This window comes from Amblyomma mixtum, chromosome 2, assembly GCF_055824585.1.
Source record: "Amblyomma mixtum isolate Tamu chromosome 2, ASM5582458v1, whole genome shotgun sequence".
Taxonomy (NCBI): Eukaryota; Metazoa; Arthropoda; class Arachnida; order Ixodida; family Ixodidae; genus Amblyomma; species Amblyomma mixtum.
Window position 1 is genome coordinate 263,595,771 of NC_143013.1, and position 14,766 is coordinate 263,610,536.

General features: G+C 44.9%; 1 protein-coding gene across 9 annotated transcripts in view; it reads left to right on the plus strand.

Annotated features, from left to right (window-relative positions):
• Positions 1-10,887, plus strand: part of LOC149363847 (uncharacterized) — a 51,657-nt gene extending 40,770 nt beyond the window's left edge. For 7 of the 9 annotated variants that reach the window (XM_089573799.1, XM_089573800.1, XM_089573797.1 and 4 more), the window contains 6 exons: positions 946-1,152; positions 3,651-3,782; positions 4,166-4,324; positions 5,040-5,246; positions 6,599-6,646; positions 10,002-10,887. In XM_089573799.1, the coding sequence (XP_089429925.1) occupies positions 946-1,152; positions 3,651-3,782; positions 4,166-4,324; positions 5,040-5,246; positions 6,599-6,646; positions 10,002-10,154 (906 nt within the window). In that variant the 3' untranslated portion in view covers positions 10,155-10,887. The remainder of the gene's footprint in view (positions 1-945; positions 1,153-3,650; positions 3,783-4,165; positions 4,325-5,039; positions 5,247-6,598; positions 6,647-10,001) is intronic. The other 2 variants (XM_089573802.1, XM_089573803.1) reach the window with 1 other exon arrangement.
• The last annotated feature ends 3,879 nt before the right edge of the window (positions 10,888-14,766 follow it).

The window sequence follows — 14,766 nt, forward strand, 5'->3', positions numbered from 1 at the left end:
CTATGCGTGGTCCACCACCTGCACCACCTGCTGAGCCAGCGCTGTGCATTGCAAGAGCGGTTTTCAGTGGGTGCTGTGAAATAGCACTTCTGCTGCACGCCTAGCACGGAGGAAATTTGGCGCTCGCTTGATTGTGACACCTGTAATTATCATGCTCATAATTACTCATGTAGGCCTTAGTACATATCTCGAAGATGTGTTTTTCAGAATTGTGCATTCACTAGACGTGCCTTTATTCAGCTTTAAACGTCGAAGTGTTTTGGCAGAGCGGTAGCGTCCCCGTCTCGCATGCCGGTGGTCCAGGTTTGATTCCCACCTAGACCCCAATTTTCTTTCCTTTTCTCTTCTTATGACTGACATACCGAGCGGTGCCTTGGTTGCCATGGTACTGGTGCATGTGCCCCTGTGCCAGGCACCGCGAAATGCACTTCTGCATGCTTAGTTTGGCAGGTGGTTTTGACAGGTGGTCCCCAGAGAGCAACCTTGGAGGCAGGTGGGCCACCTAGCTCACGTGACCTTGCAGCGTCATCACAACCTGCCCACCTTGGCAAGGTGGCAGTTAAATTGATGATTGGTAGGTTGGGAAAAGCAACCTGGGCCACACAAGGCACACCACTGGGAGCACCTGCCGTCGCTGGGCAGTGGTGCATTGCTTTAACACTGCACCGGGGGGGGGGGGTATGAGGACGTCCAGGTATCTATGAATGTAAAGTAGAGAGTAGAGAATCACCTTCTGCATGTACGAGAATTAACCCATTACTCTATTGCATCATACCCTTTAAGGCGGAGCATAGGCATCTCCTCCAATTTTTTATCCGATTCTTTTGCTGCAGAACTCTGTTTGCAAGTTCCTTTGCATGAGAGCTTGTTGAATTAAAGAAGAGCTGCACTCAGTTTGTGCTGGTGGTCTGTTGCTGCTAAATAAAATCATTTTGTTTTGACCAGGCTTCAACACCTGCTAAACAGGGAAGCAGACCTGTGCCTGCAGCACTACAAGATGTACCCAAGCGCAGGCTGGCACAAGAAGGGCCTTTCACAGCTTCGCTTCTGCGCATTCCACGAATGCCTAGCACTCCCCTGGCCCGAGCTCCATCACTGATTGCACCTGCGCCTGCAGAAGCGCCTGCAGAGAGCACCTTGAGAGAAAAATTGGTGAGGGCTACAGCATAGGGTTAGCCGTCCAGCCTAACTGCTTTTATTAAGCTTCCTGAGGTTGTGGCTTTGGTCAAAGTGAAGCCCCACGAGACCACAGGTAGGGCATCTTTGGTGTTGCACCCAGGTTGCTATAACAACTGCTGAAAGAGGGCAACTACCGATACAGGCCCTTTCAGGATTGTTTTCTTTATTTGCTAAATGTAGGTAAGCTGGATTTGAATGAATAAACAATGTATCTGTTGTTGCTGCTTGGCACTAGCCTTGTGTGCTTGCAAAATGTCACTTTTGAGTCAACAGAGGGCAGTATTGCTTGAGAGATTGAAACCTTTATTGCATGGCAGAACTGGCACTTGCGTGATAAGATCGAGATTTTTAGAGGTAGCTTAACAGTAATTAAGGAACTTTACAGAATATTCATAGCCGGAAAGACAATGTGATAGCTGCATTGTTCAGGCCAGCCTTACAAGGACAAAGCTTTTTGTGCTTGGGTGAGCCAAAAATATAAACCCGACTCAAATTACACTTGACTGTGAGCAGTGTAGAAGGTTTCAGTAATGCATGCCCATCTTAGATTCAACCTTCAGCTGTGAACCACGAAAGTTATGCTTTCTGGTCTTAGCGTGACATTTCTGTATTGCCACTGAGGTGAACCTGAATGCAGGGTGCCTTGATCAGAAGTATGGCAGTGATCAAGAACCATTGCATTATTTTTGCTGTATATTGCATCACAATTGCTATAAAACCAAATAATCAGCAGCTTTTATCACTTTCTGGTGGGTGGCAAATACTGAATGCATATGGGGTTCAATCGCATATTGGGTGTCTCCGTCCTACCAGAGGAAGCTGTATCGAGGTGCCAACCGAAGTCAGCCAGGGGTATCCTCTGTGCTGTTGTCTACTACCGTGTGATGCTCGCTTATTACGATGTTTGAGAGATGCCTTTGATGTAGAGCTGTGTAAACTATCTAGTTTGAAAGACTTTATATTTCAGAGCAAATTTATCACACAGAGAAAGCGCGTCTGACAACACAAGAAGCTTATGCGATCCGTAGAACTCATGGAGCGGTGAACGAATGGCCGCCTTCATAGGTGCATTGTGAAAATAGAAAATAATTTTCAAAAGTTACGCTGCATCCCCAAGTGGGGGTAACTCCTGCTTGCACATACTATGGTGTTTTAAAAATACATCAGCTTTGAAATGATGTCCCGTTCTTGCACATTCTGTTCTCTTGCTATTGAAGAGGCAAACTCATAGGTGCACTATGAAATCAAAGATCTACTTTGAAAATTTTTGTTTACATACATTCCTGTAGGCCATATCTCGGCGGTTTCTGTTGGTTTATATGTAATTTTCTTGAAAATTTGAGCCATTGGAAAGGTTTCATGTATCTGCTCGTGCACAGCACTGGTGCCTTCACTAAATTGGCTGCCACTTTTTCCCTCACAGAAATTATTGGGTAACTTTGATCAAGAAGTTCTGCATATGGGGCCTACTGTATGACATTGTAAGACTTAGGGCATTGATCACCAGCCACTTAATACCTCTAGTGGGCAGCGAGACATTATTTTTTGAGCAAATAGGGTGCTGGCCACTGGTGTGGCAGTGCTGGCAAGTACAGGCAGGTGCATATGAGAGTCCTAGGTCTGGTAAGGTGAACTCCAGGGCATGTGTTTTGCATTTGAAAGTTTGAGTGAAGAATTGCGAAAAAGCATAGAATTTTTTTATGTTTAGGGTAGGAAACCAGGCAAGACTGCATACATGCATGCGTGCATGGTTCTGTCCTCCTGGCTGTTTTGCTTATCTTGGTTTTCCTGCCTGGGTCATTTAATCATAATTAAATGCATGCTAGCACTTTTTCAAGTGGAAACATGTCAAACATGCTGTTGAAGTTTGCACTGTGTGGGTGATTACATTAGTTTAGGCAGGGTTTGCAATACGCAGTAAACATTTAGAAGTGGAAGTTATTGAATGGTGTTGCAGACAAGCCAAGAAATTTGTGGCCCTACTAAAGCTCTGGACATGCTACGAATGTAAAGGAGGTCATACATATGGCTGTTACTGTTTGTTGTTTTCCAGCACACAGGCAATGTACATTTCATAGGCTGAAAGAAAAAAAAAATTATAGCTTGCACACTGTAGTGTTTCCAGAACTCTCGGCAAAGTAGGGAATCGCATTTATATTTTAACATAGGGCAGTACTCAGTTTGTTCGGAAGGCTTTTCAGGGATGTGCCTTGCCTGAAATACTTTGTACATTTGTGAGGTTCACTGCAAAGCGTCCTGAGGGGTACCTTCAATATTAAATTTATGTCGTGTGCCATCCAACATGTTAGCCAATTGGTTTGCATGAAAACTCATACATAGCACTGGATACATAACACTCTTGACTAGCCTTCCGAGCTGCCTCTGAATTCAGTTTTTTCCAGGTTTTAGCATTGTCACAAGCTGAACAGAGTTGTGTGCTTGATCCACTGCCCATGACTCCGGCACTGCAGGTTGTGCGTGAGCCGGTGTTGATTCAGGAGGAAACGCTCTTCACTCCTGGGTCACCTCTCAGTTCGCCCGGACTTAAGGTTGCTCTGATGCCTGCTGAACCACTAGAGGATGCCATGTCAAGTGACGATTCGGTGAGGGCTTGAAGGTTGCACACGAGGTTTATTGCAAGGAGCATTTTGAATTGTTTGTGAGAATATATGCATAACAATAATTGTAATGACACTGTGGTAGCTGTGGACCTTATCCCAGTGTGACGTTCTACTTCAGAGTATGAACCTTGAACTGTAGTGCAGATTTAGTCTCTTTTATCCAACCCATGCGCAGCATGAGTTGTTCCAGCTTGTGAGCCTTTTTCTTTAGTAAAAGAGAATTGTTTTCTGAAAGATGTTTGGTTGTTTTATGTGAGCATTATGTGTGTTGCTAGAAAAAGCATCTTGATGGTGAGGTGATGTGATTAAACACATTTGATCATGAATTTGTTTCCACTTACCCTTTCTATTTATTTTTTTCCCAGCTCTCTGCTTTGGTTCGCATCTGTGAATCAATTCCTATCAAGGAAAGGCCCCGGACTGCGGACACCTCGCAAGTCATCGATGTTGCTGGTGGGAAAGCCTGCTCAACCAAATCCCATGCAGTCGCTGCAACAAAGGCATCAAAGCATCAGCAGGAGGCAGTGAGTGCCCCATTTCTCTGTTGAGCTGATTCCTTTTTACGGAGTGCTCATTCACGCATGAGCAAACAGAAATTCTGCAGCCTAATAAGTGCTGTCGTCAGGCTTTTTTGCTGCGGTGTTTCTTATCAACAGCTGCACTGGTGTCTATAATTGTGTCTGTAAATGCTTATGCTTATTATTTTCATCGCGGGAGCTGTAACTGCCGCAGTGGCTGAGTGGTTATAGTGCTCGGCTACTGATGCAAGAGATGCAGGCTGGGATCCGTAAACCAGTTATGGGAGCTGTGGCTTGCATGCATCAGTGTGCACAGAGGCAAATGATTGTGTGCCAACCACAGTGACCTAGCTTTTGTGCACTTGGCACTAGGTCATACGGGCTCAGCCTTGTTGTGCTCAGTCACTTAAGACTCTAGGTTGAGGAGTTCAAGGGGTGCAAGTTCCTCAAAGACTCCTCATTGCCCTTTTTAACTTTGAAACCAACAGCTGCAAAGCAGCAGTGTTGTTAAGTGGATCACTGTGAGGGTTCATGCCTCCTTGGTCGAACAGAAGTTTCGGTGGAGACAACGGAGTTCAGTGAGAAAGATTACACGCTTTACGCATGAGCATTATGTAGTGTGTTTGGCACTTCATAAAAAAGTGTTGAATGAAAGAAGAGCTACACTCACTCTATGCTGGTGGTCTGTTGCTGCTAAATAAGATCATTTTGTTTTGACCAGGCTTCAACACCTGCTCAACGGGGAAGCAGACCTGTGCCTGCAGCTCCACAAGATGTGCCCAAGTGCATGCCGACACAGGAAGGGCCTTTCACAGCTTCGTCTCTGCACATTCCACGAAAGCCTAGCACTTCCTTGGCCCAAGCCCCATCATTGATTGCACCTGTGCTTGCTGAAGCGCCTGCAGACAGCACCTTAAGAGAGAAATTGGTGAGGGCTGCAGCATAGGGTTAGCCACCCAGCCTAACTGCTTTTATTGAGCTTCCCGAGGGTGAGGCTTTGGTCAGCATGAAACCCCGATTGATTGATTGAAACCATGTTTTTCCACATTAGAATGCGCGGAAAGCCTCGCGAGATCGCTGGTAGGGCATCTTTGGTGTTGCACCTAGGTTTCTAGAACAACTGCTGAAACAGGGAAACTCCCCCACAGTGAAGAAAGTGAAGAATGCAAACTCTGTTGTGTACGTGGAAGTGACTGACCTGGGGACAGGGACTTGGGAGCATATATATTAATCCCAGCTCTTATTTTTTCTCTCTTGTGATGAAATTTACAGTATGTCCAGTGTAAAAAAAAATGTAGTGGAAGGCTGCAGCTTTATCTCAAGTAGCAGAATACAAAGAATTTGGTCATGACATTTTTTACGCAAAACCTGTACCACCAGTGCTTAAGTTAGTTCTTTGTGCCAAATAAAATGATTGGTGGCTGCTCCAAGTCCACACTTTTAGTAGGGATGTGTGAATACTGAAATTTTTAAATACAAATCAAACACGAATGTGAAAAAAAGGATTGCTTCGAATGCCAAATCGAATAATTTCAGGAAAAGGTAAACAGGCAAAAGTTGTCGCCCTGATTTTTTTCAAAATACTGTACGGTCTTCGCAACTGAAATACATAGAACTAGACCAACTCAGCATCATATCAAAAATACATGATGTGCATAGTAACGTATGATTAGACAGCATAACAGTACGCAGTCATTCGAAATGAGTAATGAAAAAAAATCCATGAATGACACTTGTTTGGATGCTAAAAATAGCATGATGGCTGTGGTAAAACCTCATTAATTTGGATTTCAAGGGATCAGAAATGCCCAAGTTATCCGAAGGTCCATTTATAAAATTCCCCCCCCCCCCCCCCCCCCCCCCCCCCCCTTATTGTGCCATCCAGTTTTCCTGAGTGCTTTCAGTTTACCCCAGAAGCTTTTGCCTGTATCCATACTTTAATACAGTCTCCTGCAGCATTTGGACTGTTCTCACTTTCTTGAAGGCTTATACATTGTTTACATGTCAGTTGCTAATACAAAATTTATTTACATGTCATGCCAGGAAAGGCTGGCAAGGTGCTAAACTCAAAGCAAACTGTGAGTAGGATTTCTGGGTCCTCATCGTGCTGCCACATTGCTGCCTATTTGTATTGTTTCTCTTGCATCCTCACTTTTAGAGTGTCACTGGGAAAGTGTGCTTCCAGTTGGAACTGTTTTCTTTTTCTGACGTAAAGGCACATTTTGTGCATATATCGCTAAACACACCCTATCACTGATCTAACAGTAAGCTTCCTTGCAGGAACCACCAGTGAAGGCTTCAACTCGCAAGGGAAAGCGTCCTGACTGTGTAAGTGGCTCCCTTAAGCAGGGGAAAACTTTTGTATTTTCTCATTCCTTAGTCTGTGAAGTGATGTGACACTTCTCCGCTCTCTTGAAATGCCACAGGTTCTTTTTTTTTCCTTAATCTAAAGTAAAATAGGTTTGCCATCGATTATTACTTTATCTGGCAACTTGGAAAATAATGTAAGAGGTCATTTTTTATAATGTTCTTGGCTTTGCGAAAAATTGCAGATGAATTTCAGGATATTACTTTGTTCACAAAGTTTTCAACAGAGTGTAGCCAAAATGTTGTGGCACAGCTGTTCAGCTTTTTTCAGGCTCTTCTAACTGGTCAAGTTTTTCCAGCGAAAGGGAGGCAAGAGCATGCATGAGCCATGATTAGATTGACTGACTGACAGAGGCTTTTGAATTGGGTACTGTTCAGTAGCAGAATCGCGTATTGACTTGATCAGCACACTCTTAATCGTGCTGCTTCCAGCTTGGACATCGATCCTTGAAAGCTGTTCGTTTTAATCATAAAGCCTTCAAGAAATATGCCATTAGTGAATCACAGATAAAATTCCTTTAATGCCTGTCCAGGGGAGGCCGCAGCGGTGCTGCTACAAATTCTCTGATCAAGTCACTTGAAGGTAGTCGCCAATACTGCACAGCATTTCCTTCAGGGGTGTCTCACTGTTTGCTGGCCAAAAGGATGAAAACAAGAGGGGTGACTAGCTCATGCATAGGAGGTCTCTCTCACAGGCATCCAAGGGAGGTAGAAGCAGGTTCCGGGGATCTGGTTGAATACTTTACTTTCTGAACACGCCTTGCATGTTGCAATGTTGAGGGACTGACAGCCTACCGAAACGTGTTACGAGATTATGATGGAAATGGAGATATGTTGCCTTCAACTGCAGCATCCTAGCACTGCGCTATTGAAGGAACAAGGATTTATAGTTTTATTTTGGCATTGGAAATTGCATAGAACAACTGAACAGTCATCTTGCTGTGAAACATTTCCATTATTAGTGTATCCCACCACATGACCACATTTCATGACATTTTGCTGATTTGTTGTCAAGTGCAGTCTCTTTCCTTCAGTAGTGTTCGTCATATTTTACTGCTGTTCCCACTCTCTCTAGTGCAGCCTTTAATGAAAAGCAATGCCCTTCTCGCATTGCTGATGAGGTGCTTTTAGCTTTTATCGCTTGCTGGCGCCACAATGTTTTGCACTTCTTGGGTAAAGCAGTAACTACGGTCCACTAAAGCATTTGTTGACTGGACGTACATCACTGTGCTGTAACAGCTTGGGGAGTAGAAACTGAAATGGATGCTGCTCTATGCTAATATGGTGTAATTATTTTCTCATGAGTGAGGTTTGTACCCTTTTTTCTCTTTTGTACATCAGTTTTACCGGCATTCAATCATTGCACTTGTTGATCATGGTTTCCAGCATCGGGATACACAAAAACGGGCACACATGCACAGATTCTAACAAAACTGCTGTGGAGTCGAGTATGTTAGACAGTAAGTTTTCTGTTGGGCTGAAAAAAATTTGGGGCTTAAAATTCAGTTGCAAGTCCCCTGAGCAATAAAAATATATTTAAGGTGCATGCCACAGTGAGAAAAAATAGAGGGTCTTGAGTCATCAGAAGTTGCAGATATATCTCTGCCCTCTATTTAGCATTAGGAGACTTATAAAGGTTAGTCTGAAATCAGCCAGGCCCAGGAGTTAGTGAAACGGTCCATACTTTTTTTTGTGTGCGTGATGAGTGACTTGCATACCTTTTACAGGTTTTGTAAATCTAAGCATGAAGCTGAGTATGCAGCCACGCTTGAAAAAGGTGGTAAAAGATGATCCAGTGTTTTCACATTAGCATTTCCATTGAGTTTGTGGTTATTGAGCCGTGCTACTATTTTAGTCAAGTGTTGAGTGAGTTGTGCTCATGGAGTGGCATGCTTGCCACTTGTGTTAAACTTACTACAGCATTGTTGGTAGTCAGTTTCGAAAGTACTACTGCATACACTTCTGAGGGCTTGAAAGCTAAGCCTGCCAGAAGGCCACCCTCCTGATTTCAAGCAAATTGCTACCTTGTATGTAGAAGTAAATGCCATTGCGCATTCATACCGTGTAGAGATCCTCAAAATCCTGCATTGCGACATCAGTTATGAGAAGACTGTCACTGGCTTGCCAAAAACCACTAGGACGTTCTTAAATGAAGCAGGCAGAGGGCGTGGCTAGCTAAGAAGATCCTATCTATTGTTGCGCTGTGCAGGGGAATGAGTGGCCAAAAAACAAAAGTAAAAGCTAAGCCAAGGAGGCGATGTGTAGTTCCAGCCTGGTTTTTTTCTCTCACTCACTCCGGTGTATGATTTGAAAAGAAAAGGAAGAGAGTCATTTTTAATTGCCAGTGTATCTGGTGTTATATAAGCTAGATCTAAACTGTTTGCGAGAGGTTGATGGGTAAGTCAGTATCGATTAGTATCTTTTTTTTTTTAAGATAAGATCAGAATTTATTGTGTACAAATCGGTTACATAAATTCAGTATACAGGCGAGGGTCTCAAAGTCAAGCAACTGTCACGGGACCCCCGGTAGGTTAGTACTAACTTGATTAAAAAAACAAGCAGCATCACAGACAGGTACAATTAGCAGTAATAACAATGGTATTTTAAATAAGTAACATTTATATAATGAGAATGAAATAGATTAGCAGGGCAAAAACAAACAGACAAGCAAAACAAGAATAACAACCCACTATAAATACTAATATTGTACAAAATACAGCGTTGTGAAAAGACATATAAAGAAACAATTGAGAATACAAGGATACAGTTGTCAAGAAAAAAAAACAAAGTAGAAATTTTTAGTAAATAATTAAGGACAAGAATTTTCTAAAAGGAATAGAAGCAGTTCACTCCACATTTTGCTGCAAAAGAAAACTTTTTAAATTCGATTTAAACATAGACAAAGACATAGGCAATTTTAAACTCAGGGGTAAATTATTCCACAGGGAAATGCATGCAAGATGAGAATGACGTTTTCCATAATTAGTAAAAACTTGGGGACCAGTTAGTATTGATAGATGTTGAATTACCCATTCTCCTACAAGAATATCCTAACTGTCCAAACTGGTTTAGGAACAAGGTGTGTGTTCATGCTAACCGGTTCTGAACCTGTTCCAGTTGGAATAAACTGTGAATTTGTTCCTTAAACCGGTTTGACCAGTTAGGGTTTTTCACCTGGCTTTCGCTTTTCTTGGCCTCTGTGCAAATTATTCCAGGTGTCCTTTAAGTGTTGTACATATATGTAAGCATTCCACTTTCATATTGTTGGGTTAACCTCAGTGCTGCAGTTTTGCATGGGCTTAACGATTTCTCGCAGGCATCTGCAGTTCCATCATCATCCAAAAAATCAACACAGCTGGAGAAGAAAGGGGACTCAAGCTCAACTGGGGCGTCGGCAGCTGCACCGGCCAAAAAGAAGCGCAGATTCTTCACGAAAATGGACAGCCCAAGCTGGGATGAGTTTGACTAGCAGTAGCCCACATTTATCTTTTCATGGTTTCCAGGTTGTGCCTCAAAATATTCCGAGTGCACCAAATGCCCATGTGAGCAAGCATCACATGAGTGAACCCTTTTTCATTTTGTTTGCACTGGGGTGTGCATCATTCTTTTCCTTGAAAAACAGTTTTGATGAATACGTTAGCGAAGTATGCTGCCATGAGATGTGGGCTGCTTCGGTTTGACTCATTTAACGTTCAAGAGCATGTACCAGTTGAATGTTGAGGTTAAAGTGATATTGAGCCATTTTTACTTTTTCCAATTGGCTTTAGTTATGGTGTCTTGAGAATTAGGCAAGTGGGTAGTCTGACTCAGTTCTGTTTATGTTTTAAGCAGTTATTGTTTTTACGCTTTGTTGTTATGCTTTGTGTCATTTAAGTGAGTTTTATGTTTACATGGCTCAGTTCTGTTTACGTTTTAAGCAGTAATCGTTTTTACGCTTTATCGTTATGCTTTGTGTCATTTATGTGAGTTTTATGTTTACATCTGCTTCCATTATAAGATTCGTGTTTGCATAATGCAGTTATTGTCACATTTGTTTTTCGAAGTGCAAAGTGAGAATAGCAATGAGGATGTTGCTTTGTCCCCCCCCCCTTTCTGAAAGAGACCTAAGCTGGCCTGCTCTTGCCGCTTCCTGGGCTTACAGTTTGTGATTAGCGTGTACTCATCAAGGCTTTTTGTTGAAGAATAAAAGAACTGAGAATGGGTCTTGTTCATTTTGCCGGAAACTTTTTCTCTTGGCGTTACTCTTTTAAGTGCCAGAATTCCTTGCTTAGGTTTGAGCCCATAATGTAGAATAAAACCCTGCTTTTCCACAGGACTGTGAAAAAAAAATAAAAAGTATGTGCCGGCTAGAAACGTGTAGTATAGCCGCAAATAGCTGGTAAAAAAATTAAACATATCGTTGACATCATTTTTTTACATTCCTGTAAGCGCAACATGCTTCGTAGGGATTTGCAAGGTTTTGTGGCTCTTGCGGTCGCTCTGAATGCGCTGGACCTCCTGAACAGCCGAGATCGCATCTCTGCGTTTGCTGGCAGAAGGGACATAGCAATGAGGAGGGAGTGCACGCAGAGGGGGCAAGTTGCATCACGCGTGTGCTTCTGCACTGTTTCACGGCGACCTCCTTAATCTTTCGCAATCCTCTTGTATTGAAGTCTACAAATTGTGCCTTTTAAGCTGCACTGAAGAGGGAAAAAAGCGTATATCAGAAGAAAAAAACATTGGAGACTACTCATGCAACTGCATCTCGCACACCACTGCCCGCATGCTGTCATGGCATTGTTTCGTTACGGGGTGGGGGCTCGTGGAAATGAGCCCCCTTCCCCGAAACAAGAACTGGCTTTATAAGTCAGTACGCAGCATATGTATCCAAGTGGGGGGGGTGGGAGGGGGGGGGGGGGGGCAGAGCCCCTTTCCTACCTTTTCGATACAAGAAAGTACCTTTGGGTCCCCCCCCCCCCCCCCTCAAAAAAAAAAAAACCCGGGACCATGCAAAAGCCAAATCGAGGCGAAACCGCGCCAATGAGGCCGATGCTTTGGCAAGGAATTGCGGAGACAAAGCAGAGGTATAGCAGTGTAGTTCCTAGGCACACCTGCATTATCGACAAATGCAGAAGCGCTATAGTTAGAGTATACGCTATTGCCGCAGCCGGTCACGCCTCCTGTTGTTGCTTAATCCACAACGCAGTCTCACCTAGTTAACATGGCACATACCAACACAGTGAGATTGGCCAAGGTACGGTGGCGAATGTCAAGGAAATATTTGTGCCGGAAAAAAGGTGTGAGGCGGTGAAGTAGAATAGTGAAATGACTGAAATTAGAAAAATAAATTTTATTTGTTGAAAAATTTAAGTAAATTAAACAAATTTGAAGTGCCAGGAATAGAATAAAATGCACTCTTTGGACATGCAGCAGAATTTTATGTATATTTAACAAGGTAACCGGCCAGTTGCAATAATGTAATGATGAAGGTAGCCACAAACGCTACTTAACGAGAATTTTTGTTGTCACACCAAACGAGAGAATAACTGGTAAAGGCACGAAGTCCTAACCTCGAAAGAGGGACCTTCAAATATTGCTTTCTCTGAAATCTGAACCGCCGGCAAGAGAGAGGAAAATGTTCTGTTGTTTCAACTTCTCCACATGAGTCACAAATGTTTGTCGTAGCGAACCTGCATCTGCATAAGTACAAATTGAGGTGGGGGATTCTGCATAGCAGAAGCATCATTGACACCTCACACAGTCTTGATTTACACGACCGGATATTCCATTGGTACTTAAGTGCTGAAGATTCACGGTATTCAGCAACACGTCACTCAAGCTGGCTGAGATATGTTGGAACTGCCGGAAACGGGAAGTCTCCAACAGAATGAGGTGAGATACGGGATTATTTACAGGAGCACTGAGAGCTGACCGTGCCAATAAATCGGCCACCTCGTTCAAATGAATGACCAAGTACCCAGACAAAAGGGACCTCTCTCACTGTGTGCGGAACAAAAACCTAAGGGAACGATTCATTAGAGATTTCAGAAGTTTGGAGAGACTAAAACTGAAAGGCAGTCTGCAAGGATAAGAGCCCGTGCTACATGCTTAAAAATTTTGAGAAGAGTCAAACCAATAATTCTGCAATGAATACAGCCCGTATTACGGAACTGTCAAATCAAAAACTTGTCAAAAACTCGTCAAAAAGCCCCGCCGTAGCCGCGCTCCTATTGGTCGTGGCCGTGGCCGGCGGCCATGTTGCTTTCTTGCGTCATGGGTGGCTGGCGTTTACGTCACGGACAGGACAGAAGTGGTGACGTTGCACGCTTAATTATGCAGGCGCATTTTGACGTTTTTTTTTGACGGCTTCGAGGCGATCAAAATTAGACCGTCGCGTTTTTGACAGAAAATGGCGGCGGCGGCAGCGGTGTAGTATGTGGCGATGGCGGCTAGGCCGGCGCGAGCAAACGGCGGAGGGCATACGAAGACGCGTTTAACTTGACTGACGAGCTGTTTCGACGCCTTTTTCGACTGGAGAGGCAGACTACGGAGTGGCTGTGCGACGAACTCTGCGATGAACTGGGAGGTGTGCGTGCGAGTGCGCTGTCGGTGCAGCGGCGGGTGCTGTGTGCACAGCGGTTATTTGCGACCGGCGACTTTCATGCAAGCTTCGGCAGCCGACGACACCTCTGTGCCACAGCTACATACGAATAAAACATGCTTATTGTTATAGCGGGACGATCTTTAGGGCCAAGCAACCCTGAGCTACCATGTGTCACGTGTTGGCGGCTTCCCCGCCAGTCTGTACCCTGCCACCAGCAATAAAGGACGTAACATATAATTGGCGACGAGGTAAAAATGGCAACTGCGCTGGGCACGATTGGGGAATTCGTTCCAACAGAGGCGACGTCTTGGCCCTTGTATTTGGAGCGCCTCGAATTTTTCTTTCAAGCAAACGACATCGACGGTAACGAGAAGAAGCGAGCAACGCTCTGCAGCGTTTGCGGCCCAGCAACGTATGCCATCGTTCGCTCCCTTTGTTCTCCGGATGCGCCGTCGGCCGTGGCCTACGATGAGATCGTCAGGCGTCTCTCAAACCACTTCTCGCCGCGACCGTCGGTGACAGTACAGCGTTTCAAGTTTGGCACACGTCAACAGCAGCCCGGTGAGTCAATTGCCGACTACATCGCAGAATTGCGACGTCTCTCGGAACACTGCGATTTCGGTGCGTCGCTCGATGACATGTTGCGCGACCGGCTAGTGTGCGGGGTGCGAAGCGAGACCCTTCAGCGTCGGTTGCTGGCGGAGCCGGAGCTTACGTTTGCTACAGCTCGGGAGAAAGCCATTGCAATGGAATCTGCGCAGCGACAGACCGAGCAAATTCGCGGCAGTGCCGCATCGTGTGAAGTTGGCAGCGTGAGCGGGCAGCGTTTCGACCCGTGTGTTGCGAAGGTCTCTGCGCCAGTGACAGCCAAGGAGGGTACCCATAAGCAGGCTGGTTCGCCTGGAAGCACAAGCGTATGTTTCCGCTGCAAGGGTGCGCATTCGCCAAGCAGTTGCCCATTCATGAATATGCAGTGCCACTTCTGCAAGCAACGAGGGCACATAGTGAGAGCATGCAGGAGGAAGGCGGCAGCTCGCGCTTCGGCTGAACCCAACTCTCAGAACAAAAAACGGGCCAGTGGAGGCCGTCACAAGAATGCTGCGTCGGACGTTTACGACGTGTTCGTGCTGTCTGGTGAAGAGCCAGCCGTGAGAGTGGAAGTGCGCGTCAACGGAAGTCCCCTAGAGATGGAGGTGGACTCTGGTGCAGTGTGTTCAGTCATCAACGACCGGACTATGCAGAAGCTGCGAATATCGAAAAGGGCGTTGCGCCCAAGTACTCTTCATCTCCGAGCTTACAATAACAAGGAACTACGAGTGTTGGGTGAACTGACCGTGAAGGTGGAATTCAAGGGGCAGGAACATCGCCTGCGATTGGTGGTGGTTAAGGGTGCTAGTATCGGACTTCTCGGTCGGGACTGGTTCAAGTCTTTGGGAATAAGTCTGAGTGGTGTTCACAGTGTGTACGAGCCGAGTCGAACTGGCAGTAGGGGAACAAC